At 40.9% G+C, this 26,979-nt stretch overlaps 3 protein-coding genes across 7 annotated transcripts in view; 2 read left to right on the top strand and 1 right to left on the bottom strand.

Moving 5' to 3' along the window:
• Plxnc1 (plexin C1) overlaps positions 1 to 12,260 on the top strand; it is a 154,710-nt gene extending 142,450 nt beyond the window's left edge. The window contains exons 24-31 of one of the 2 annotated variants that reach the window (XM_076920039.1): positions 1,546 to 1,600; positions 3,639 to 3,670; positions 3,765 to 3,872; positions 4,964 to 5,127; positions 6,640 to 6,787; positions 8,397 to 8,537; positions 8,622 to 8,696; positions 9,826 to 12,260. In XM_076920039.1, coding sequence (XP_076776154.1) covers positions 1,546 to 1,600; positions 3,639 to 3,670; positions 3,765 to 3,872; positions 4,964 to 5,127; positions 6,640 to 6,787; positions 8,397 to 8,537; positions 8,622 to 8,696; positions 9,826 to 9,930 — 828 coding nt within the window. In that variant the 3' untranslated portion in view covers positions 9,931 to 12,260. Of the gene's footprint in view, positions 1 to 1,545; positions 1,601 to 3,638; positions 3,671 to 3,764; positions 3,873 to 4,963; positions 5,128 to 6,639; positions 6,788 to 8,396; positions 8,538 to 8,621; positions 8,697 to 9,202; positions 9,340 to 9,825 lie in introns of those variants that run through there. The other variant, XM_076920040.1, reaches the window with a different exon arrangement.
• A 532-nt stretch (positions 12,261 to 12,792) lies between these two features.
• Cep83 (centrosomal protein 83) overlaps positions 12,793 to 26,979 on the bottom strand; it is a 91,858-nt gene continuing 77,671 nt past the window's right edge. The window contains exons 14-16 of one of the 4 annotated variants that reach the window (XM_076920037.1): positions 16,956 to 17,059; positions 14,273 to 14,462; positions 12,793 to 13,926 (exon numbers count right to left, since the gene is read on the bottom strand). In XM_076920037.1, coding sequence (XP_076776152.1) covers positions 13,879 to 13,926; positions 14,273 to 14,462; positions 16,956 to 17,059 — 342 coding nt within the window. In that variant the 3' untranslated portion in view covers positions 12,793 to 13,878. Of the gene's footprint in view, positions 13,927 to 14,272; positions 14,463 to 16,955; positions 17,060 to 26,979 lie in introns of those variants that run through there. The other 3 variants (XM_076920035.1, XM_076920036.1, XR_013106307.1) reach the window with 3 other exon arrangements.
• On the top strand, positions 21,604 to 21,759 carry LOC143436096 (large ribosomal subunit protein eL39-like). Its single transcript, XM_076920038.1, has one exon. The coding sequence runs from the start codon at positions 21,604 to 21,606 to the stop codon at positions 21,757 to 21,759; it is 156 nt and encodes a 51-aa protein (XP_076776153.1).

Genomic DNA, 26,979 nt, shown 5'->3' with positions numbered 1-26,979 from the left:
TAGCATATTTTTAAAGCTAATCCATAGCATTGCATGTATTAGCATTTCCTTTGCCATATGGCAGTTTTTTGTTGTTGTACATTCATATTGTGGGCTATTACACAGCTATGAAAAGGGATGTAATGTTAGGCACAGTGTATATTAATAAATGATCACAGACCTTATAGTGACCCTAAAAAAGCATACATTTAGGACAACAAACACACAGTATCTACTGTTTAAGTCTGTCCATCTGAATCTCCAGAGCAGGTAAGGCTAGTCAGTGAGCCACGTCAGAGAGAAGAATGACTGTTGCCTGGCAACAGACAGATAGGTGGCCATTCTCAGAACCTTGAAATGTTTCACAAAACAATGTAGGTGGAGTTACAGCCCATTTACACAAATCCTATGTATAGGAATGACCATAGTTATACATGTAATAACAGTTGTACTGGCTAGTTTTATGTCACCTTGACACTAGCTGAAGTCATTTTGGAAGAGTGAACTTCAACTGAGAAAATATTCCCCACCAGAAAGGCAAGTCTGGAGGGCATGCATTCATTCTCTCTCTCTCTCTCTCTCTGTTTTCTGAGACAGAGTCTCACTATGAAGCTCTGTATGTCTTATGTATACCAGGCTGGCCTCAAACTCACAAAGATCAGCCCACCTCTATCTCTACAGGGACTAGAGGCATGTGCCACCATGACTAACTTTCAGGGCATTCTCTTGATTGACGATTTATGTGGAAGGAGCCAGCTCACTGTGGGTGGTGCCATCCCTAGGCTAGTGGTCCTGGATGACATAAGCAAGCAGTCTGAGCAATCCATGAGAGCAAGCCAAGTAAGTAGCACTCCTCCATGGTCTCAGCCAATTCAGACGATGTGACAGCATGCATCTACTTGAGGGCTCACACAACAAATACTTATTTCCCACATTTCTGGAGCCTAGACGCCAAGGTCATACACCAGCAGAGCCAAACCTGGTAGTCAAAGCCTCTTCCTGACTCAAAGGGCTGTCCTCTCACTGTGTATTATGTGCTGGTGGTGGGAAGAGAGGAAGGTAGAGGGTAGGCTCAGCTTTGTCTTCTCAGAAGGGCCCTAATCTTGTTTCTCAGGGCTTCTCTCTCTAGGATTTATTTAAGGGCCCCACCTCCTCATACCATCATATTAAGATGACTCAGCATTATCTATTTGGTGGGCACTCGAGCATTCAGCTGGTAATGAGTAGAAACCTGGGGTAGAGGGGAGCCACTCAGGCCTCTTTTGACTTGCTTAGGGGTGAAGGCTGGACTAAGATGGTTTACTCCTCTCTCCCTGAAGCAGCTCCCATCCTATCTAGGTACTGCCATCCACAGATCTTGTTGCCTATATGTATCCTTCCCGGGACCACAAGCCCATTGAGCCCAGACCGTGTTTGGCTGGTCACGGGCTAACCCCAGCCTGCACACTAAATGTAGCAGTCCTTGATAAATAATAAGTGAGAGATGGTAAGATCTATTTAATTCCTGGTTGAAGTTGAAAAATCCATTATATTTTGAAAACTCACATGTTTTATCTCTGCTTTCAGATATCAAATGGATCCACTATAAAAGTCTTTAAGAAGATAGCAAATTTTACTTCAGGTAACCAATATAGTATCATTAACCTTTTGTTCTTACCAAGCTTTATGAAGTATTGCTTTTTTTCCCCCCTTCTCTTAGACATACTGTCACAGAGGTATGACTGAGTTGTTGCTATGTAATTCTCTGGAAGCTGAGAAAAGCCAGCCTGATCTGTTCCTAGTCCTAAGAACATGGGTTCTGCAAGAAGGGAAGAAAACTGTAACCATGTTGGTGAAGAAGGCCCAGTACAAAGAAAGTTGCTGTCTCTAAGCAGTTCTGAACCCAGGGCCTTGTAGCTCTTTTCCAAGTCCTCAGTAGGATGGGTGCCAACAGAAGAGACCACCCTGCACACAGAGCAGGAAGCTTGCAGATAATTACACTGCCCTAGACAGGCTGAGCAAGCAAGACAACCCAGGCAGAATCTCCAAGATAACACTGTAGACTTCCCAGAGAGTGGAGATGGAAGGAGTTCTACAGGAAAGTCAGTAAGCTAGTCTTCTGTCTTCCTGGCAGCTGCAGGACAGGAAAATACTGATAACACCTTGAGAAAATCCACTGGTCCAGTTCTGGATTTGTTTTTAGCCCTAGGCAGGGGCCTCCCCCCAGTGGGTTCCATGTACGTACAGTGAAGGTAGAGCATGGTGACTCCTCAGCTCAATAGGTGACCTTGGTTAGACTCAGCATCTAGTCTGTGGAATCACATCCCTTCAGTGATTCCCACCTTCCGTCACTATACAAAGCCATCCTGCTGAGTGGCTGCCATTGTGGGCAAGGAGAGAGCTGTGTGGCTTTTAAGACTCAAGGATTGGGCCTTTAGACAACCTGTTGCTTTAGGACTAAGTAGCAGGTTCTTAGGCTTGATCTCTTCGAGGAACACATACACACACGCTCCCTCCCTGTCCAGTGTGGCTGAGAACCACACTGATATTCAACCCCTTCCCCCTCTGTAGCAAACCCAGCTCTGGATGACCCAACTCTTAGCCAGGCAGCCACAGGAGAAAGGCACTCAGCTGTCCAGTTAAGGCTGGATGAATCCATGGCGTTGAACTTGAACAGGGATCTTGATAAAGCCTACTAGTTTGATAAAGGCTACTAGTTTTTCAAGCACTTAACATGTTCTCCAGAGGGCTCCTTCTACTACACAGAGCTGCTGCTGTAGGGCTAGATAGGGACTTTGCCTTGTCTTATATGTAACTCTGACTCCCTCAATATCCATTATCCAATCCAGCAAGGCACTGCATCTGCTTCTCTCCTCCTGCATCTCTTTCAAGGCCAACCTGTCATGGGTACTTTAGGATGGCTCCTCAGACCATTCCTATACCAGATTTCTCTTACTAGCGGATGGTTGGTTTTCAATGGACTATTTCCCCTTCCTATTAATTGCTTTAATGTTTAAATTTTAGTAGCATTTATAGGTAAGAGTCCCACTCATTGTCAGTCTTCATCTGTTCCCCTCCATCCACCCCCCACCATGTTTTCTTCCTCCCAAGCATCCCCTTGCTTAGTGACACTATCAGTTTGCTTGCCCTCTGAGCTGAACACATTGTCCTATCTTAGAAGGGGTACAATGCTTTCCCACCCTGGAGCCTTCCCCCATTTACCTGGCTGATCTTAGGTTCATCTGTAACAGCCCTTCTTCAAAGAAATCTCCTAGACTCAGATTGACACCTTTTTACATAACTCTCCCTCACTCAAATTAAGTAATTGTGCAATTAGTAGCAGCAGGAACAAGCTTAACTCTGGCTGCAGGTTTGGCACACACATGTTCCAGGTCTATCTGTTGACTGGCTAGGACCCCTCCTCCCTGTCCCCAGTTAAGTGTCCACTTAGCCTGAGCTCTAACATTTGCAGGGACAGGGAGCCTGCTTCCACTCAAGTCCCTAGCCTCTCCTAACACTGCTCAGGTGTAGCCTAGGAAAGCATGTGGCAGTGAAGAGCCCTTGGATAAAGCGGAGTGGTTAGCTTTGGAGCACAGCGGGCCTTTTGTTGAGACCAATTAGTCCATAGTTGTTTTTTTAATGGGCTCCTTTTTTTCTCTCTCCCTTTCTCTGCTGTTCAGATGTGGAATACTCAGATGACCACTGCCACTTGGTGAGTTCAGCAGTCTTGTGCTGCCCACTGAACGGCATGCCTTCCGTTGCATTCGGTTTCCCCAGGTAATTCGTCTACTGTCATCTCTTTTTAGATTTTACCAGATTCAGAAGCATTCCAAGTAGTTCAAGGAAAGAGACATCGAGGGAAACACAAGTTCAAAGTAAAAGAAATGTATCTGACAAAGCTGCTGTCGACCAAGGTACAGTTACTGTTCCAGGATGGCTTTCATGGCCACCTTGGGGGTATATGATGTGTTCAACTTAATTTCCGCTCAAGTGTGAAAATGTTACAAATCCCTTGTGCCTTCTAGCAAAGCAAAATGAAAGTTTAAATCGTGGACACATCCTCTACCCCCCTCCCTTCCTCCTCCTTCTTCTTCTTTTTTAACTGAAAAGACAACACCACTTTGTAAATTTCTACTGTAGCATCTTCAGTCAGGACGTTTACTATTGTCCCTGCTCCTCTGCCACCATTTCATTGTTATTTTTTAGGCTGACAGCATAATTACTCCTTTTTGTTTACTTGTTATTATAGATAAGCACTAAAACTCCTTTGAAAGGCAAATAAAATGAGGGGGGAATCTGTGACGATTAACCTAGTAAATCTTACTGGGTTTTTTTCCACCTTAAAATTAAGAATTCTGTTCACTTATAAAAGTGTTAGATGTGAAAGTCAGAGGAATTCCAAATCAGGAGCGAATCTGACTGCATCTCTTTTTTGGGGGTTAGTGGAAGTCTCTGGATTTCTGCTCCACTAATAACTGTCACTGTCTCCCTGGCCTTGTTGTTACCTTGCTGGGCAGGCTTCCTCAGCAAATCTGCTCAGACCGAGTAGATCTGTGTGCAAGGCAGAGGAGTGCCTGCACCTCTTGATTTTTCAGTTTTCCCAGAGAGCTCTGCCTTCATACTCAACTGCTTTGGGAACCCATATCCAAACCCCGAGACGGAAATGTAGGCAACAGGAAACAGATCTAGCAGCAAAGCACCATCACTCAAGTTTCTCCAGGCTGCACATAGCAAAGGTGGCTTCTTGTGCACACACGCGCACACACACATACACACACCCCTACCCATACACTCACCTCTATCTCGAACTCCATCTAAACAGTGTTGCTGTCAGCAAGTTTATATACCAGATCTAAACGTGAGCATACTCAGAACCCTTGTCCCATCTCATGCTGGCCTCACTTGACAGTTTCACACTTTCTCAAGCTGACTTTTCTCTGGTTGGTATATCACTTTCTCTGAACTTGGAGCTGGCTTTCCAGTAGTCTCCCATTCTGTCTTCCAGGTGGCAATTCACTCTGTGCTTGAGAAACTCTTCAGAAGCATCTGGAGTTTGCCTAACAGCAGGGCCCCATTTGCTATAAAATACTTCTTTGACTTTTTGGATGCCCAAGCTGAAAACAAAAAAATCACAGACCCTGATGTTGTGCATATCTGGAAAACAAACAGGTGGGAATGTAGGTGATTACTAGCTGTTTTCAAGAACCTAGAGCAGAATATTAAATGCATAGTTATTGCATCAGAATCTCAGGGTTTGATTTCTATTCTAGATGATCAAATAACAAAATTCTGTTATATTTTAATGCATGAAAGGGGACTGACTTGTCTAGAATGTTAGACTGGCGAAGAATGAGAAATTAAGTGTTTTATGGTTTAACCTATTATTATTACTAAACTGTTAGTATGCCTACAATAATTGCTTTATAATTTTCAATTTGTGTGTTTATTCGGATTCTACATGGTTCATGCTTTGTCATTTGTAGCAGCAGACACTTACTTATTTTACATTTCCTTTAAGAAGGATATTTACATTTATGCTAGAATTTCCTCAGAAGATGGCTATAGCTTACTGCCTCTATTTAAATGCTCTGCACCTCAGCTAAAACGACCCAGACATGACACAATAGCATGTCTCCTATGAGTACAAAGCCCTCTACATGCTAGCAAGTAGTAGAGGTGAAATTCCAGAGCTTAGTCAGTCCTTCTCTCTGGCTCACTCCTGTCCTCAGCTCCAGCCTCCTATCCCCAGGCCCAGCAACCCCTAGACCCAGCATGGGTGCTAACCACCAGCCACAACAGACTGAGCCATTGAGAATCCCAGCGCCCATGTGGTAAGGGCAGTAAACTAGGCCAAAGTTGGAACAGAGATATGGAACTTGAATGAGTCTCAAGTTCATATTCCAGTATTTATTTAACTGCCTACACTGTGCCATATTGCTGGGCACTGTGGTATAGGAAATACTTTGTCCTCCAAGTGTGCATTCTAGTAGGTAGAGAGACAGGGTGCATTCACTGAAGTGCACCAGAAGGTGATGTGTGCAATGGAGGGTAAGAGGATCAGGTCAGGGTGTCTAAGGAGTTTTTACGCTCTTGGATGAGGAAAGGATCAGGCTATATGAAGAACATTAAGAAGACAGACCACACAGCAAATTCCTGAGATGTGATCTTGGTTAATACAAATTGAAGACAGTAAATGGCCCAGTGGAGATAAAATGAGCTTGCTGAAGAGTGGCAGGAGAGGGGACCCTGACTGAGGGACACACAGTTCAAGAGAGGAGTGCTAAGACCCCATACTCTTGGAAGGATCAAGATCTAGGGACAAATAATCCAGGCAAGATGTCAGTGGCTTAGACCAGAGTGCCACACTGAGAGGGGGCTCAAAGGGGTCAGGTGTAACAGATTTGAGTCAAAGTTCTTGTTGGTGACATTATCTCATATAACCCAGATATGGAAGATATTCTTGTCCAGGGCCACTTTCTGAGTTCTCTAGCCTGCCCTTCACTTACTGTCAGATCAACCCTTTCGGGGTCTGAGTGATGTTGCCACCTGCTGCTTGTTAGTTTGGCTAAGCAGGTTTGTGGACTTGGTGACAAAGTCATACATACTCACTGACAAATGGGTGAGTAGACCACTGGCTGTGTTAAGTCCTGCCTGAGAAGAGATTGTTTTCCCTTCAAACAGCCTCCCTCTTCGATTCTGGGTAAACATCCTGAAGAACCCTCAGTTTGTCTTTGACATTAAGAAGACTCCACACATAGACAGCTGTTTGTCAGTGATTGCCCAAGCATTCATGGATGCCTTTTCTCTCACAGAACAGCAACTGGGGAAGGTAAGGCCCAGCTTTGCTTTCTGATAAATACCCTTGAAAATCATTTCCCGAGATTGACGTTTCATAGGTACCTTAGATGCCACAGCCCTCCTAACTGCTAACTCTTATCATCTTCCTTCAGAAGCCTGCCTTCACTCTGCTCTCTAAAACCTCCTGTCCTTTATTCCTCATATGGCTTCATTCCCTCCCTACTGGACAGTAACTGCCTCCTAACCCACACCCACGGCCCTGCTGCCCACCCAACCATTAAACTCTTCCTTTTCCGCATCTTAGTGCATTTCCTCCTACAAATGGCATCTTTGCTGTGCTACAGGGCCTTCCTGACTGGCCTCAGTCCTGTTAGTAAAATCCTCCTCCATCTGCCAGTGTTTGATTCCACAAACACAATTTCTTGATGTGTGTGAAGAACTGCAGGAGACTCTGATCTGTTTGACTGTGTCTATGAACTTCCCCAATGCATCTCCTATACCATGTTGAAAACACAATGTGTTTGTTCACAGTAAAAGAAGCTTTTAAAAACATCACTTCCTAGGTTTAGTTAATCCGTACGATTCCCATTTTATACATGATCACAAAGCAGTTTAGCTATGAACTCTCATCTGTCCAGCTGTGTGGTCCTGGTCCTCCCCTGCAGTCATCTGTTGGTCATTCTTCACACCACACGCAGGCAGTGTGCATTTCTCTTCCCAAGACTGTAAGCTTCTCAAAGGCAGACAGCACTCACCGTCATCCTTGTACATTTGATGTCTACCAGTGATACTAGGATAAATAAATGCTAATTGAATGGATGGTCATGAAACTTGGAGGGTTCACTTAAAACCCAACACGTACTTCTCAGTAATACCTCAGTATAGGCGGCCTTCAGACCAGTTCTCCAAGCCATTGATTCAGTCACTAGACTTTTATAAAACACACTGGGACATTAGTCTACTCATTAATTTGACTATCTTCACAGAGTTTTTTAAAACACTTGTCAACAATGATCTCATCTTCATTTAGTTGCTTACATATTACTACTACTATACTTATATAATACCATGCAAATTGCCAAGGAATACTTGTGAAATCAGACATCAGAGTTACCAGTACTGGTGACATGTGCTTCCTGGAGAAACTGGAAGATCTTTAGAATCTAATGAAATGAAGGGACAAGCTAGAAAATCTGCCACTGCCAATTACTTACCAGTTTTACAGTTATATAAAGGGCTCAATCAGTTCTACAATCAAGTCTTTTATAAATGCCAAAATTCACTGGTGGGTGAGGGGAGAGCAACGCTTTAATTCAGGCTTTTTAACGACCATTAGTAATGAACTGTGATTGAAATAAGTTCCATTGTTACCGTAACTCAAAATCATGCAAAAATAATAATTTTAGTTCTTTTATGAGAGGAAGGCTGAATATATTAGCATTTAATCTGCCTGAAAATAACAGTGACTCACCAGAACTATCTAGATGGCAGTCAGTCACTCAGTCAACATTCACTGAGGCCTCCTGCGTGAAGCCTTGTTGGCAGGAAGGGATGCTGGTAGAAGTTCAGTTATATTGAGCCATTGTACATCCCCCACCCCGTGACCTTTTATGCTTCTTGTGGCTGTTGCTGTTTTTCAGGAAGCACCAACCAATAAACTTCTCTATGCCAAGGATATACCAACCTACAAAGAGGAAGTGAAGTCTTACTACAAAGCAATCAGGGATTTGCCTCCATTGTCATCTTTAGAAATGGAAGAATTCTTAACTCAGGAATCTAAGGTACACTAAGAAGCAGAGATAAGCCTATAAAATTGTTACTTAAAAACAGTCATTTCAGAGTCTCTCAACAAGCCTTTCTTTCAGAAACATGAAAATGAATTTAATGAAGAAGTGGCCTTGACAGAAATCTACAAATACATCGTAAAGTATTTTGATGAGGTAAGTTGTTTTCTTCTTTAAATTTACCACCTGTTTAACCCACAAGCCCACCACAAGGACTTGGGTATAGCTTTCCATCCCAAATAGGCAGAAAGGGAGGCCCTGAGCCAGCGTGCACATGGCTGCCCCTCTTGTAGTCTGTCATGCTGCCCACCTTTGGACCAGCATGAATTTACATTTCAGTTCATTGGGTCTAAAGCCACAACAACTCAAGTAAACTTTGGTTAGTAAAATAAGGCCCTGTTAAACGGGACCAGTTTCTGTTTGATTGTGGTCTGCTAAAAGTGAAAGCCAAGCCTGTTAAATCACCTAGATTCTGTTTTTCATGGTTACAAGATCATGATATACTCCGAACATAAGCACCTATCAACTCAATGTTCTCTCTCAGGCCTTTTATGACCATAAGTAGCAACTACCATTCTCCTTTATGATTAATTCTCCTTAATCTGGATTCCTTGTTTCCAAATATATGTTAATTCCCCCTTCCCTGATTCCCCCCTACTCAGTCATGCTGGGACAGGCTATCCATGTCAATGGTGAGAATAGCTCACCAATTCCATTTGCTACTTGAAGATCAAGTGAAGAGCTAAGGTAGGGTAGAGGCAATGAGTCCCCTAACCATGATAAGCATCCCTCTCCAGGGGCCAGGGGTGAAAGGGAAGCACTGGGGAGGGGAGGGGGGGAGGGGAGGGAAGGGGAGGGGAGGGAGAGAGATGGAAAGATCCATCTCTGATCAGGATGCTCTTGCCTGCTGCATTTGAGGAATACTTGCCTGCATGCTGGCTGCCCAGGGATGCTTGCTGTGCTTGGAATGGCTGTGATATAATGCATAAAAAGCTGGGCCTTGGAAGTCTGGCCCCAGATTTGTAAGCAAATAGATGGTATTTCTTGTGGGCTTCTATTTCAAGCCCAAGTGTTGTTGATCCTGTGATAATGACTTAGCAAAACAACTTGCAAAGTGAGTATGGGAGTGATGGAAGAAACTGCTGGCATCTGTTCATACAGATTTTACCACTCACAGCATCAGGAATGCAAAAACGAAAAGAAAGAGAAAGAGCAAGCCCACCAGAATTGTGAATTATACTGCTAAAACTCTAATATGTAAAATAACTGTTCTAATTGTCAACAGATTCTAAATAAACTAGAAAGAGAACGAGGGCTGGAAGAAGCTCAGAAACAACTCTTGCATGTAAAAGTCTTATTTGATGAAAAGAAGAAATGCAAGTGGATGTAAGCACCCTGGGGCCTGGCTTTATGTGACAAAGTTCTTCAGACAGCTTGGGAGCAAACTGGCTGCTTGAGCTACTCTGTCGTTAATTTCTTAAGTTTGCACATGGGTTCCACTTCGATCACAGTCTTTTAAGAGCCCAAGGCACATGCACAGCGTTTAGCGTTACAGACCACTGTGCCTGTGGGTATATCGTGGGAACCGAACCTTTCTGTAAATAGAGCTGAAGTGGTTGTTGCAAACAGCCTCCTTGTTTACAGAGAATACAGGGCCAGTAAGCAAGTGTCAGTATTGTAACTACAGTCTCCACTTAAGCACAATGATATCTGAGTGGTTTTGTTGGGAAACTACAGCTATGTAGCACTTGTGACTACACTGTACTTCTGCAGAAGAAGGGATACTAACAAGGCTCAGCGAGTGAAAGGAGTCATTTGGAAACTGTGGGTGTTAGGGCAACCCTGAGGATCTGCAGCATTCCTTCACTTTCCCCAGTAGTTCTTGGAAAGGCTGGAGGCAGAATTTGGTAGTGTGTACACTTAGCATTTGTGAGTGTGTGTGTTTAAACCAAAAACTAACAGTGTTGCAACATTGTTGAAAGGGCTCGTGTTTTTCAGTGGTTGCCAGCCGGGCTCCTCAGCTCACCTCCACCCCATCAAAGCCGCTCTAAAGCAAGGAGAGGGGGTGGGTCTCACTGAAATGCAACGGCAGTTTTCCCAGACTCTGTCCTACAGTGTGTCTCCTTTTTATCTTTTCATGTATCTGGTAGTGGACATGTTGGGTATTGTAAGAAAAAGAGTTCATGACTTTACTTCTGTTTGATCAGAACTGTCTGTGGATGTGTAAGTCACTCCTGTAATCTTACATTTCTATGCTAGTGTCTCCTTGCTTTAGATTTCTGGTGAACCCTGTGGTTATAAATACTTGTGTGTGATTAAAATAAAAGATACATTTTACATTTCATCAGATTGTTGTTCACATTGGAGTATTATATATAAATATATATTTGAGGCCCAAGGCCTGAAAAATATTAGTACAACTTGGTATCTTAGTCTTACTATGTACTTTTTGAAAGTATTCCTTACAGGAGAAAGATTTAAAATTCTCATTTTATTCGTGCCTCTTTTTTTTTTTTTCAAAGAATTTCCTATCGAGTTATAAAGTAGTCTTTTTTATTGCTGATTTTTTTATTCCCAAATTTTTGCTGCTCATGACCAATTTTAATACCACTGTGTTTTCCTTCTATTAAACAGAAGTAAAAAGTGTAATCTGATGGCTCTCACTTCCCTTGTGGCAGGCACCTCTTACCCTTGGTGTTCCAAACCCCCAGTTTAGGAAGGAATTTTCTTTCATCAGCAAATCAAACATTGAGCACACATTCCTCAAAACCACTTACCAGCACTGTCTGGACCATCTGGAATGCAATGTGAACTGTTTTGGTAAATTCAGTCCTTTTTGCTCCTTACTATCCGATAAAGTGTAAGAGAGGTCACACCTCAACAGTGCAGTTGCTGCTCTGACAGACACCTTCCCAATCCTGTTTCTTGTGACTATTGTCTGTCCAATGGGCACATCTCAAAACTACTACCAAATAGTTTCTTTCTAAGTGGAAAGGTGAGAGGTCTGGCCCCCATTTAAAGCTGCTACCGGCTTCAAAGAGGTGACGCATTCCTAAGAGAGAAGTGGGAGGAGACTTGAGAGCCAAGGGTAGGAGAATTGCCCAACAAACTTTCCCTTCTCTGGGGAACAGAAAACTCAAAGGTTGAGCCACAGCTTTAGCTAGGTATTACAAATGCTACCCGAGGGTGTCCCTGTCCAGCTCTCTGACATGAGTCCTGTGTGGAGCCTTCCTGCCTCTTCCAGGAGTTAGGAACTTTGGGCAAGTCACTTACCTCTTTGTGCCTCAATTTCTGTATACTATTTCTAACCTACCTCACTGAGGTGGTGTGAAGACTCACTAATGTATGTAGTATGTTTGTCAATCCTCCAGTGGAAAGCACTATCTAGATCACACTTTGGATCACATTAGCCAAATGCACAGAATGTCCAAATTAGATGTGTGCTGAAGACAATCAGTCACTGGGTCTCTATTCAACAAGTAAAGAAGCAAATGACAAACAGTATCTATTTTCAAGTTTCTTTGCATATTTTTGGTGCAAAACAATTAATTTATAAACTTTTTTTTCTAACACTAGTGTCTAAAGCAGCATTTAAAAATTACTTCTGTTACCTTTTCTGTATTAGGATTTAAAGTCTATTTCTTACTGTGTACCTGACTGAAGCTGTTCTTGGAGATGAATGTTTTAAATGTCTATATCCAAAAATAAACATTTTGATGTAACAACCGTGGACTGTTTGTCTTTTCTAGTTACAATAGGCTTCTTAATCTGCATTACTTTCCAGGAACAAGCTGTCAATGGTTCACCCCACATAAATATGCAGCTCCATCAGTAAACCGAGCTCCTTGCTAAGCAGCGCCAAGCGCTGCTCACTCACATTCCTGTCTTCAGTGAGCAACTTGACTTCTGGCTGCTAAGACTTCTCTACAATGACAAATCCACATAAGTTTGAGCTTTGGTTTGTTGACATGAACTTATTCTAGTGGAATTCCTCTAACACATGCTACATAACGAGCCTCCAATGGTGCACAGTGAAAATGAAGGATATGAAACATAATTATTTGATTCTAACTCAACAGTGAGAAACCAAACTAAATATCAGCAACACTTCAATACCTCACTGCTTCAAGTAAGACCAACAACTCTTTACAGAGACAGCCATAGGACTCAGTTTTCTAAAACTTACCAAAGCCAAAGAGAAGCCATCCCCACTGTTTAGTATCTACTCTATGATCAGTAAACACAAACAGCATAGATATAAAAATATTTATTAAGTCAGTCAATAAATAAGTGCACAGCTTTTTGAAAAGGTAAAGATTTCTATAATAAACATATTTAGAAACTCTTAAGTCTTTTTTTATACTTTTAAGTCATCTTTTCCAAAACTTTTATATATAATAAAGGAGATGATTACTGATCTTGTTATTACAAAAAAAGACATCTCAAAGATGAGGAGGAGGGACACTAGGATGGATATATTTCAAGCAAAATGCCAGAAAACAGCAACAAAATAAACATTAATTTGAAACTTGATTTTTTTAATTAACTAGTTCCTTTTATTTTTGCATTGTCAAAAGATTGTCAATGCATGTTCTAAATATATGAATACTTCATTTTTCTTAGTATAATCTTAAAACCTTGGAGCCATGCAGTGCAGTGTGTAACTAGTACCTTTTCTTGAGGCAGCTCATAGATTTTGGCAAACAGTAAGAAAGCATCTCAATGCCACACGTTAAACGTCTTATTTTTATTGAGTTTCTGGCTTTGCCTTTCTTCTGGCATCATTCCCCAGGAGATCCAAGTTCCTCTAGTTGTTTTCTTTGTGTAGTTTCTAGTTCTTCCAGTCTTTTGCGAAGGAGAGAGAGTTCTCTTTGATGCTGTTCCTCCTTAAAAATGACACATAAACAGACACCTAGAAAAGCCCCGACATCTGCCTCTCTTATACAGGCCTCCCACAGTGTGGCATAGAGATGACCCATGTTAGCAATCTAAAAACTACTTTCCCTTCCCTCCTGCATCAGACTCTACTTTTAAGTAAAACCCAGTCTGTTCCTCCCTAGGAGTAAAAGTCACCAGGGAGCAAGTCGGACAATGCACAGGCACACATAGGTGACAGCTTTCAAACACAACTGGACTGTCACTGTAATTTACTAAAAGCTGCACCTGGTCTGGTTTACAACTCAATCCAATGACTGTAGTCTCATGATGACACTGTAGTGTTTCATGACTTAGGCAGTCCATGTTCTGAATGTCATTCAATCAAAGCTCTGGGGCCAATAAAGACAGGGGCTAGGCTCTGGATTCAGATAGTTTAGGGTTAGAAAAGCTTAACTGTCATTTATTCAGGTCTTAGGAACATCATCACACTGCTCTCAGTTTCTTCATCCTTGGATTGAAAAGAAAAATAGTGCCTTCTCTGAAAACATTTTTCACCAGTATTAAACAAAATTCTATATAGACTATGCAGTGTGTTGCATTAGTGCATTCTTGAGAGTTGTGTAGAATTAAGCCACAAAACTAAGCTACTCAAAGACTCACAAATTATGCTGTCTATAGCCAAATATGAAAACGTCTTCTGAGAACCATCACTAAGACAGAGTAAATCTAAATCTACTTAGAAAATATATACAGCAAGTTAAACTGCCTTTGACATCAAATGAATTTTAACTCTCTAAACTGGTAAAACATAACAACCTATAGAAATGTTTGTTTCTTCTAAAAAATGTTCATACCTGCAGATGAGGGGGAAAGGAGAGTTCCACTCCAGGAACTACAGCTGAAGACTGGAAGTTAGCAGGACTGACCGATGCTGCTGGAGGCATGTTAGGAACCAAAATTAGACTTCGAAATTCATTATGTCTTCTCTGTATGTCCTTTAGTCGTTTCTGAAGCCTTGTATATTCTTCAAATGGAACATTTTGTCTTAAAAAGAAACAACATTTCTGTTCTTTAATAGTTACACCCTAATGAAGATCAGAATATAATTTTTAAATGAGAGAAAGATTCCTAACCTGTAACTCCACTAACTGAAAATTTATCTAAAAACATCAACGGAAAATGGCCTTTGTATCACCCTATCCCACACCCCTGTGGCTGGAGCTGGTGTAGATTTTCTCTGTAGCCCAGGATGGTTCTATACCTCAAGTGGGGATTACTAGGTGTTCAGCCACACCCAGCTACTATATATATTTTTGGTTTTTTGTTGTTTGTTTTTGTTTCTAATACAGAGTCTCACTATGTAGCTCCTACTGGCCTTGAACTCTCTGTTTAGACTAGGCTGGCCTCAATCTCTCAACCATCTGCTTGTCTCAGCCAGTCTGCTTGTCTTGGCCTCCAGAGTGCTGGGACTAAAGGCATGTGCCACCACAATTGGCCCTATATATTAACGGTAGGTAATTATTAGTATTGCCAGCTACAAAGTCATTATAGTTTTGTCAACTAATTAAAGATTAAAAATACCATGGGAAAAACTTCAGTACTTTTCATTTCTGCTCTCCTATGAATGCTTAAAAATAAAGAGGACTCTTGACTACAAAAACTTAAAAGTTGAATTAAGCCTTATGAAACATGTTTTTTTATATGAAACATAGTCAAATTTAAAATCATGTCTTTATATTTGAGTTTACCAAATTTTGACTATAAATGAATACTGATACAATAAAATATAGTATGTTGGCCTCTGGTTCCCTAGTAACTCCTAAAGTTCCTGAACACTCAGGTGAAGAACATCACTTGTACAAGTAATGAGGTCCAAGGACTCTACAGAGCTTTAGAAAGAGCAGGTCATCAGGAAGTGTAAAATATGATTACAGGGTTACAACTTTCAGTCCCCCACACCTCCACCTCTGGAAAGGGGAGAGGAACTGAAGGCTGAGCTGATCATCAGTGGCAACTACTGCAATCAACCTATAGAATAAGGCTGCCATAAAACCTGAGAGGAAGGGCTAAGGGAGAGTGACTGCAAACCTGAGGAGAACAGCACACATGTCAAACAGCCAGCAGAAGCAGTCAGTGAGCCAGCCCCAGGTTCAACAGGACTCTCAAAAACTAAGGTGGAGAGTGACTTACGAAGGCATCTCACATCGATCTCGCCAACCTCCCTTTCACTTACACTCATACATACATACATACTCACGAGGGGGAAAACAGAGTTTAGGGAAAGCTAGGCTTACTAATACATGGGAGCCTAGAAAGTGGTATTCAGGGCATGAATGCCCCCTTACCCGTGTTTTTTTCTTTACATCTATCCAAACGGCTGCTCATGTGTGTCCTTCATTGTATTATTTTAAATAACTGGTAAGCCTAAGGTATTTTCCTCAATTTTGTGAGCAACTCTGACAAATGGATCTGAAGCACTGAGTCACTGGAACCCCAATTTATAGCCTGTAAAACAGAGGTATAGGCCATGACCTGGCTTTATGACTGCCATCTGAAGTGGGAGCAGTCTCGTAGTACTGAGCCCTCATCCTGAGTCAGTGTCAGAACTGAATTATAGGACACTTGGACAGTGTCCTTAGAGAATTTTTGTCTAAGAACACAGCAGAAAACATTGCTGCCCAGTAGGTAATTTCCATTTCAGAAAAGTCAAATTCTTCATTAACTATCTAAGACTAACATTAATTAACAGTTCAAAAAGATTTTATCACCTTAAATTAAATGGCTCATCAATGTCACCATCAGCAACTTAACTGACTAAATCTTCTCAGCTCTAGGAACACTAATGGCAGTGACCGTCAGCTGTCACTAGATTCAGAGTTTGCAGACATAATGTTCACAACTACGCCACTGCTATAACTTTGTTGCGTTAACAAGAACTCATACCACCCCTAATCACAACACTGTACCGAAGCCAGTGAGTGTGCTTTTTTGTTACTATCACACAGTACCACAAATACCTTATACGTGATAGAAACTTTTGGCCTGAACATTAAGGTAGAAAGAAAAGTAAAAGGTAAAAATGAAATCTTGTAATGTTAACTTTGGGGGAGCGGGGTTGTCCGTGTACCTTGCTGTACAGAGCAGGCTGAGCTTACACTCACAGATGTCTACTTGTTTCTTCCTGCAGAGTGCTGGCCATGAGTACATGGGTTAATAAGATAGAAGGTTCAGTGAGCTAGCTCAGAAACAAAGTGCTAGCACTGGAGATATGGCTCAGCAGCAAAGGGCACTGGCTGCTTTTCCAAAGGACCAAGGCTCACTTCCCAGCACCCACATAGTAGCTCACAAGAGCCTGCAGCCTAGTTCCAGGGAACCTCACACTCTTTTCTGGCCTCTGTGCAGCAACTTGCAGTCATGTGGTACACAGAAAGTTATGCAGGCACAGAGACATATGCACACAGTGGATGAATAAAAACACAGTAAACAGAAACAAAGTGCTGCACAACAAGAGGGGCATAGATAAACACAACACAGTACCTGTTTAACACCTGGTTTTCTGTTTCTAATTCTTCTTTCTTTGCCTCCAAGACTTCTATTTTCTCCTGCAGTCTCTTCAATTTGTTCTCATGAAGAGATTTTCTCTAAAAACAACAACAAACAAATTAGTGTGAAAAAGTACACTGATACATAATTTTCTATTTGAAAAAAACTATGGTGAATACTTAAGGCATTTTTTAAAATTTGGAGATTAATATTTTCAGTAAATACCAGGACAGAGATTAGCACATGGCTTGTACTGAAACTGCAAAGCCAAGAAACTCAGATCTACCTCACATCCTCAGTGTAACAAACAGTATCATTATGAATGCCTACCAGAAAATAGCACCAATACCCAATTCATTGCAGCAAGCTAAAGAAAACGGAGGCACACTTTACTGAGTATGCCTGCCGTCTGCAAAGGAAAGAACAGGCTCTTCATAGTCTGATGATACACAGTTAAAGAACCTGGAACACAACTTAAAATTAAAAGCCTATTTGCAGCCGATAAACTCCTACCAAAGCACAAAGGGAGCACACGGGAATGCTAAGATAAAGCACAGACTATCTTAGTTTAAAAGTATGTCTTTCTAAACATTACGAGAAAAATAAATTTAACTTTATAATACATAAGGAAAAACTTTGTAAAAACGAACACTATGATTTTTTTTTTATTAATGGAATCGTCAAAATATACAAAAGGACTACATGAACTAAGGCATTTTTTTCAGTTTTCATAAGCAAGTTTTTAAAAAAGAAAGATACCCATCATGTTGAAACTGATTTAGCAGATCCCTTAAATATGTTTCTAACTATTGACGAATAGCAGGCTTATAAAACACACAGAATGTAAATGCAAAGCTCAATGAAAACACACGAAGCAAATGCAGGTCAAGAACACGGCCAAGACAGGGTGTTTTAGTCTCCTTCTTATCATGAACCCTCCATCATATGAAAAGGTAACCAACTAATTTATTTCCAAAGCTGCGGTTCTACCACCATAGGAATTTCCTTCCATGAATTGAGAACATCCTTTTGCAGATGACATTCTCTTTCACTCAACATGCTTACGAGCTATCATGTTATTTCCTCATCCTCTACCACATGCTGTTTTTAACTTCTGACTACTACAATTATTACATTCACCCAGCCCACTTAAAAAAAAAAAAAAAAAAAACACACAGGTACTGCCACTTGTGACAGACTGAGAGGTTCACAATGGTGTTCCAGAAGTAACACCACTGTGTACATTCCTTAGCCTTTAACATCAAACAGCATGCCCAGAAGCGTCCCCAAAGGCCTCCTCATGTTCTTCCTGGGATATGTACCCTGGCAAAGTTACCACTCTTCTGCCTTAATGACTATACTCACTTACTTGTGACCTGGGGAACATGGAGTCCATTCATCCATCAATCTTACTCATATAAAAGAAACTATATAACGTATAGCCTTTGCAACAGGTTTTCTAAGCATTTTATCTATGTATAAAAGCAATGCTATTGAACATTGTAATAGTAATTTTCCATTGTTATACCGTCATCAGTGTACAGATGTACCATATTTTTTTCTTGCTTCATTAAATTAGCTAGAACCTCCAAAAAAATAATGAACGAAGTGTTCACAGTGGAAGAATTTGGGTTGTTCCTGAACTTACATAAAGGAAATTTTTAATCAATAAGTGTGCTAGCTAGAAAATTTTGTAGTTACTGATGACCAAACTGAAAATCCCTCCCTACTACGAATTTGGTAATAGTGTCTAATATGAAAGGTACTGGGCTTCTGGTTTCTCCAGCAGTTCTCTACGTCCATTAAGATGAACATCACAGTTTGCCCTCTTTGTTGATAGACCACTCAGCTATACTGACCAGTTTTACATGCTAACCCATTTTTAGTCTTAAAATGAACCTTACTTACATGCTCAAGACACATTATTTTAATATATAATATTCTTTACTAATATTTCCAATTTTGTACCTGTTTAAATGATGTTAATTTCTCTTTTGACTGTAGCAGATGTGAATCTCATGAAATATATAAAGATGCTCTACTTTTCTCTTACCTGGGAAAATTACAACTAATATTATTTCTTCCTTAATTATTTAGAAGGATTTACCAGTGAAGCCAAGGAGGAATCTTCTTTGTGGAAGGCTTTAATTAAAGACCTCATTTCTCTATCAATAAATGGGAGGCTCTTCAGATTCCCTAATCACTCTCATTTCTGCTGCACTAAGATGTTCTTCAAGGAATGTATTCCTTTCATTCATTCAAATATATAATCAGCACAGTTATTTTTATAATATTCTTTTTTTTTTTTTTTTTTTTTTTACTATCTATACAATACACAGTAACTACTTTTCCATCAATGAGAAACATTTGTCTAATTGATCCTTTGAGGTCTCTGAGAATTACCAATCTTTTTAAAATCTGTACCCGAGGCTGCCTGGATCCCCTCTGGGGTATGTTTATATTGTTATTTCTCTTGGTTTTTAATGCTGTTATTTTCTTATGCATTCCTCCTCTTCAGTTTTTGCATTTATTTACTTTTGTGTGGGGACGGTACAGGAGTGTCACAGCACATGTGGCAGTCAGAGGACTACCATGAGTTGGTTCTTCCAGGGACTAACCTCAGGTTGTTGGATGAGGCAAGCAGGCACCTTACCCACTGAACCATCTCATCAGCCCTGTTACTGTTATTTCTGTTAACTAGCTCTCGAAGCAATTTAAATTTACAAGATACTGAACAAAAAGTGGGCAGTTTCACCTGCTGCCTCATCCACTCAACTGACATTATTACAGCTTACACTGTGAGGGGCATTCATCAGAACCGATTAACCAACGCGATAGCATTACTAACCTAACGTGTACTGCTGCACTAGGACTCTTCCTTGTTTCCATGGGTTTGCACCAAATGTAAGTCACATGCTCTGCTCACAGAGCACCACACCTCAGTGCTCTCCTCAGGCATTCCTCATCTATCTTCAAACCCAGCAAGCACTGACCCTCCACTAGTTCCAAAGCTCAGCATTACTAAATTCCACTTAGACTCCCATCTTTCAGGGAGACAAACGCACTTTGTGTCTTCGTGTGGGTTGTCAACTCACTTTTTTTTTTTTTTTTTTACTACTAATAATAAACTGCATAAGTGTCCCACAGTTTGTCCACTTACCTACTAAAGGATTCCTTGATTGTTTCAAAGTACTGGCACAAAGCTGCTCTCTGTTTCTTCGTAAAGACAAATGTTCTAAATTGATTTGAGTAAAAAAATCCCTTGGGATGTGATACACAGGTCGTAGATAGGGTAAAGAATTTACATAGCATTGTATAAAGCAGAGCAACATGTCAGGTGGTGGCACATTCTGCATTCCCACCAGCAGTGAAGGAAGGAGTTCCTGATGTTCCATGTCTCCACTAGTAATTGGTTGTGGATTAAATTTTAACCACTCTGGGTGTATAGTGTTATCTCCATCTAGTATTTATGTAGACCTGTGAGTTACAGATATAAATCTGAAGAAATCATTTCCAACCCATAGTTAATGTTATTTCCCTTAACAGAGTTGCTTTTGTTTCTGGTAGGCACCTAGGAACATTAGCCATGTGTCTAAGTTAAATCCACTTTTAAGGGCTGAGTTCTGAAGCTCTGGACTATATTTATTTATTTATTTATTTATTTATTTATTTATTTATTTATTTATTTATTTATTTTGGTTTACCTCTGTCCAGGAGTGAATCTGTAGATCCCAATCCAAAGCACTAGAGGATTTACCTGAACTTCTGTTTTGTAGCACAGTCTGGACTCCAAATATTGCTCTGCAAGCTTGTAAGGCTGTCAAAACTTTCTCAACTCCCTTAGCTTCCCAGATCTCTCTTCTGGAATCAGCATTTCCCCTGAGGGAAAAGCAAAGCAAGTGCCATGCTCACCCTCTAGGAAGTCCACCCCGGGTCACTGGTTTCAATGACTGGCCAGCTCTCTGAGACCTTCATGGAGATATTTTATACTGTTCTTCCAGGGGTTACCATGGTGTCTTAGTCTTGCTCAAACTGTTTTTTAACAAAATACTTGAGATTTTGGATAATTTATGAATAACAGAAATGTATTTCTCTTTATCTGGTATGTGGGAAGTCCAAGATCCCTGCTGAGGACCTACTTCTGCACAGATGCTACCTTCTCACTGGATCTTACCAAGGTAAAAAAAAAGACAAAGACAACATTTTGTGGCCTCTTTAATGTGGGCATCGAGCCCAATCACTGGGGCATAGTCACTGTCACACAGCTCTTCCCCTGATTACCTAGTGCATCAGAATTTCATCATCTACTTAAGAGGGTGTCTCACTATGTGGCTCAGTCTGGTCTCAAACTCAGAGCAACCATCATGGTTCAGCTTTCTCAATTCTGGGATTTGAGGGGTGTAACACCAAGCCTGGCTTAATGTATAAATGTGGCTGGAGGGACAACCAACATTCAAATAATTATAGCCTATGGGTACATCTGATTCACATGTTTCTAAGCCTCCATGAACAAAGGTTCTACTCCTTTCAGTTATTTCAAGATACCTAATTGCTGTATAATCATGTAAACACACAATCTTAAAATCCAGTTGGTCTCCTTTCCTCTGCCACCGCGCACATTACACCTGACTCAGCTTTTCGCATGTCTTCTCACAAGACTTCCAGAATCAAGGGATTCCTGGCTAAGAAACAAAAGCAAAATCGTCCTGTTCCTCAGTGGATCTGGATGAAAACTGCTAACAAACTCAGGTACAGCTCTAAGAGAAGACACTGGAGGAGAACGAAGCTGGGTCTGTAAGGATTCACACAGTGGCGAGACCAAGGGTTTATACTGAACTGTGGTCATCCATCAGTCCTACCAGATAGATTTCAACATTTTTAACCTTCAGCATGCTGAAGAGATTAAGGAACTATCCTGTCCCCCTCTAAACTGAATCTCATGTTCATCTGCCTACAACTGTTCCCTTTATCTTTTTTTTTTCTGTGCTTTTGAAATATCCTATAATTTCTTCCATCATAAAAAAAATGCCCACACCTTTCCCTGGCCATTAATACAATTTCTATGCTGCTTTTCAGTACCAAACGCCTCAGATAAACAAATGCTATCTCATCACCATGCCTACCCATGTCATTGATCCAAAGTGATCCTTGTGGGGCATCTGTTTACCAACACAAGTGTGTCTTTTGGTTCCTTTACCATACTGGCTATTATCCATTTTCTCCTCTTCAATTTCTAAACTTCAGAATTCCTTTAAGTTCAATGTTCAGATCTATTCTGATTGAATTTTACTGCTTTAAATGCCATTTAAATGTCAATAAGTCCCAGCTTTTAATCTATCAAATCCAGTCTACTCTCTTCTAGTCAATTAAATTCATGAAGCCAACTAATTTATCATCTCCATATAGAAAGAAGATAGACATGCATTTGCATGTATAAGTGTCATATCACTATAACAAGATATCTCAGGTAAATAGCTTACAAAGAGAAAAGGTCCATTCTGGTTCCTAGTTTTGGAAGCTCCAAACTAAAGTCAGGCATCACCACTGCTATGGTACAGCATGGCAGGGGGTTAACACAACAAATCACTTATCAGGGAACCCAGGAAACTAAGTGAAGCAGAGGGGCTGACTCCCATATTCCTTTCATGTTTTCAGTGACCTTGTATTATCTCCGAAAAGCCATAGTACTTGAGTATTGCTGTGTGAGGAACAAGCCTTTAACCCATGAACTGTTGACAGTTCTGTACAAATAACAGCAGCCTTCCAATATGTCAACATTTTTATGGGTGGAGAGATGGCTGGGTCTGCCATTAAGAACACTGGCTGCTCTTCTAGAAGATTCAGGCTCAAGTCCCAGCATCCACATAGTGGCTCAAAACAACCTGCAGTTCTAGGAGATCTGATACCCACTTCTGGCCTCTATGGACACTGTGTCATACGGTACATGAACATGAATGCAGGCAGAACATCTATACACCTAAGATGGTTACATGCTTTCTATAAGTTGTCATGTTCAAAACTACATGTTTGTTTTATTCCCAAACCCATCTATTTCATAGTCTTTCTCATGTTAGTAAATACTAACTCTGTTTTCCCAAAGGCTCAGTTTAAAATATTTATCTTCACCTGGGCAGTGGTGGTGCATGCCTTTAATCCCAACATGTGGGAGGTAGAGGCAGGCGGACCTCTGTGAATTCAAAACCAGCCTGGTCTACAAAGCAAGCTCCAGGACAGCCAGAGCTGTTATACAGAGAAACCCTATTTTTGTGGGAAAAAATTATCTTCTTGGAGTTCTCTCTCATTCACACTATAAAACCATGTCAAAGATTTGTCTTTAACAAATTTACAAAATGTGACCACTGAGACTCCTTCATTAGATCTCTATCCTAAGACATCATGATCACTAACTTGGACCACTCCAAAGCTGTCTCCCTGAGTGTTGTTGTTTTTTAAAAATTATTGTTGTCTTTGCTTTTCTATACAACAATCTCAGAGATTCTTCTAAAATGTAGTTCAGATCCTATCAATTCTCAATTCACAAGTCTTCAATGCAATCCTATTTTATTCAGAACAAAAGCCAAAGTTCCTGTATCATCTGCCCTGGTGCTGTCTCCTATCCTAGAAACCAGTACCTCCTCCTGTTCTTTCAACGTAACAAGCCATCTGTATACTTTTGTGCTTGCTATTCTGTCTGGAACAAGACCTTCTGTGGTATCTTCTATCCTTTCCTCTAAGTCCTGCTCAAATGTTTCTAAATAAGACTTGCCTGATTACTTAAAAGGGCAAACCACTTACTCCCTAATCTTGCTACTTTTACTTTTAGTATTCGTTTCCTCTACCTACCTGTTATACATCCTACCCATTATAATTCACGTTCTTTAGGACAGAATCTGGCCACCTTCGTATTCTAGTCAAGTATACTATGTACTTATTAAATATTCAACATAGCTTCTAAATTGTCTTTGTGACAGCACTATGGGATAATATCCCACCAAAGCTCAGGTCCACCTAGAACCTGAGGGTGTAAATACAATATCCTAAGAAACATTACTTCGTCTTTGTTCCTCATTAGTAGCACAGAGTTCCCCAAACCCTAGGAATTTAAGTGATAAGGGCACCCCTCCCCACCCCATAATCAGTAGGAAGTCCTTCACAATCTCCCCTACTTATGGTAATGAAATGACTTAAAGTAGGGGCCCAAGTCAACCTCAGGATGTAGGAGGTCAATAGAGACCAAAAGAGGACAAGGTGATATTTAAGGTGATATTCCCAGTCATCTAACCTACAGGGAGGGGGAATTGTAAACTGAGCTCTGTCAAAACTCTTCAACAAATAAGTTCAAAATCTGGAAGCTTCTGGATTGATGAACAAAATAACTCACCCAGAGACAGCATGGACCTCTACACGCTATACAGTTCTCTATGCGTCTGTTGCATGTGCTTGTTCTTGGTGTCTTTTATAATAAACTAGCACACACCATTAACGTGCTCTCCTGAATCCTAACAAATTTTTAAATATCAAAACAAAATTATGGTAATTCCCAATTTGTGACCAGTAGGGTAGCTTACACTAGAGTTGGAGGACAGCCATTCTTGGGGAGCTAAACACCTTAACTTGGAAGACTTAACTATCAGTCCAGGTAGTTTCAGAACTGAATCAATCAAGCAAGACCAGTTGGTGTCCCTAGAACTGAGGATTGCTTGTTGACACTGAAAAGCACCCCACAATATTATGATTTGGAAAAAGGCTTTGTAGCTGCAGTCAAGGTAAAAAGAGGTTATAGCGGATTAGAGTAGGGATGTTTGCATTAGCATTCCAATAGAATCACTCCATAAGACAAATGAATGTATTAAATCCAAAGAGTAATGCAACACTTGTAGGGTATCTAGAGTTGGGTGTAGCTACACTCAGAAAGCTAAGGTAGGAGGGTCAAGCTAGCCTGGAATACATACAAAATTCAAGACCACCCTGGGCTACATGAGATCCTGTTTCTAAAAAATAGGGGTGAGGATTGTAACACAAGTAGTTGCACTCCCTTGCTGAAACCTCAAAAAACAAGAATCAACTGGGACTCTCCTTTAATACCAAATCCAATTAACATTTTTCAAGAACCACATTCAATGGTCATTTGCCCCATTAAAAAGTGGTTAAGTGTGCATGTCTATGTGGTGTGTATCTATAGGGGGTGTACAGGAGAATGCCAGGTGTCCTGTTGTCAACTCTCTGCCTTACTCCCTTCAGACAGTGTTTCTCCCAGAACCTGCAGGTCACAGGAGTTGTTTAAGCTGGGCTGACAATCAGCAGGATACAGCAAGCCTCCAGTCCCTGCAGCCAACAGCACTGGGGTTAGAGGCAAGCACTTGGCCACAGCAAACATCGCTCATCTTGGGTACCATCCTTCAACTCTGGCTCCCATGGCACTAGCACTACTGCCCCCCCCCACCCCCCGCCATGAGCACCCTTCCTGGTAGCAGCCCCTATTCCCCAATCATAACCCAAACCTCACTCATCTATAATTTGACTTACTGATCTCCTGTTTGGCTCTCCTATTTCTAGGCCCAGCACAGCCCCTTTACTTGAGCTTAGGGCATGTCGACATGGATGCCTGCCATCGCTCCACATCTGTGCTTAGTCAAACCTACTACACACCCCATGCTCTTCATTCTACCACCCAACTCCATTTATAACTCTAACAGCTAAAGTGACCTCTTCCACTTCTTTATTTACCCGCATGTTCTGTCTTGTTCTTTTGTTTTTGAGACAGTCTCATTATGCCCAGGCTTGCTTTAACAATCCTCCTGCTCTAGCCTCCTGAGTAACCAGGACGACATGCATGCCATGCTAGACTGTATTATATGTTGTCATTTCTCCCCTTGGGAGGCCCTTTGGGGGATAGTGTCTCTTCACTGTCATTCCTACACTCTAAACTTCCATCAAGGTTTCATACCTCACTTAAAGTTCACAAAAACAGTTTGTCTTCAGGGCTTTCTTCTAAGGTTTTCAATGTGCTCTTTGACCATTTCATATGTGTATATGACGGGTTCTCAATACTTTGTCCTCCACCTTCTCTCATCTATCCCACCTGTCAACCCCCCTTCTCCTATAAGTCCCTTCCCACACTCACACCTTTTTGTTTTGTGACCCACTGGGTTTAAGTAGGGCTGTCTCTGTGACCATGGTTTTGAACTGCCCACTGGAGCCTATAGGGTATCTCCTAGCTGTTGGGTTTTTTGGTTTTTGTTTTTTTGTTTTTAAAGAAACAAGAAGGTCTTGTTTCTGTGGTCTCAAATTGATGTCTATATAAGTGACCTGGGAGTGGTTGATAGTATTATCAGGTGTTTCTTAAACATTATCATATTTCCTGAAGTAGTCATTAAGGATTCAGAGCAGTGATGGTTTCTCTTCTTTCTCAGCACATAACATGTTTCATAAAACATTTTACAATTCAAGAAATGTTTTGGAAAACATTTACAATATTTTTTGACCAAGAAGCACTTCAGGCTGGGCCTGTGGGTGCACACCTTTAATCCCAACATATGGGAAGCAGATGGATTTCTGAGTTCCAGGCCAGTCAGGACTACATAGTGAGACCTTGTATCAAAAACAACACAAAAATTACTTCAGAGAGACTTATGTTAAAATAAAAATGTCAACTGTTATTTCAAGTGCCTCAAAAAGACAGACAATTCATTGTGTTCCTAGCAAGTGATCACTCCTCATATTCACGCTTAGGCAGTGAAGACAGGGGACAGAGCTAGAGAGAAATCTTCAACCAAGAACATCATTCCAATTCAAGATCCCTGGTCATGCTTTTCAAAAATAAATTTTAAAAAATGATAAACTTATCAAAATTTCATTTCCACCAAAGGCTCTACCTAAGTACACTTACTCAAAATGATGTTAAGTCTTATGCTTACAAGTTTAGCATTCTGAATAAACATACCCAGATGGCATGTTTATCTAGCCTGGAGGGAAAACAAAGTTACTAGTCTTGAGTTTAAGAATTTTTCATGAGTAA

This window comes from Arvicanthis niloticus, chromosome 22 (genome assembly GCF_011762505.2).
Source record: "Arvicanthis niloticus isolate mArvNil1 chromosome 22, mArvNil1.pat.X, whole genome shotgun sequence".
Taxonomy (NCBI): domain Eukaryota; kingdom Metazoa; phylum Chordata; class Mammalia; order Rodentia; family Muridae; genus Arvicanthis; species Arvicanthis niloticus.
The sequence above is the reverse complement of the archived record's forward strand: the minus strand, read 5'-3'. Positions and strand labels throughout refer to the sequence as shown.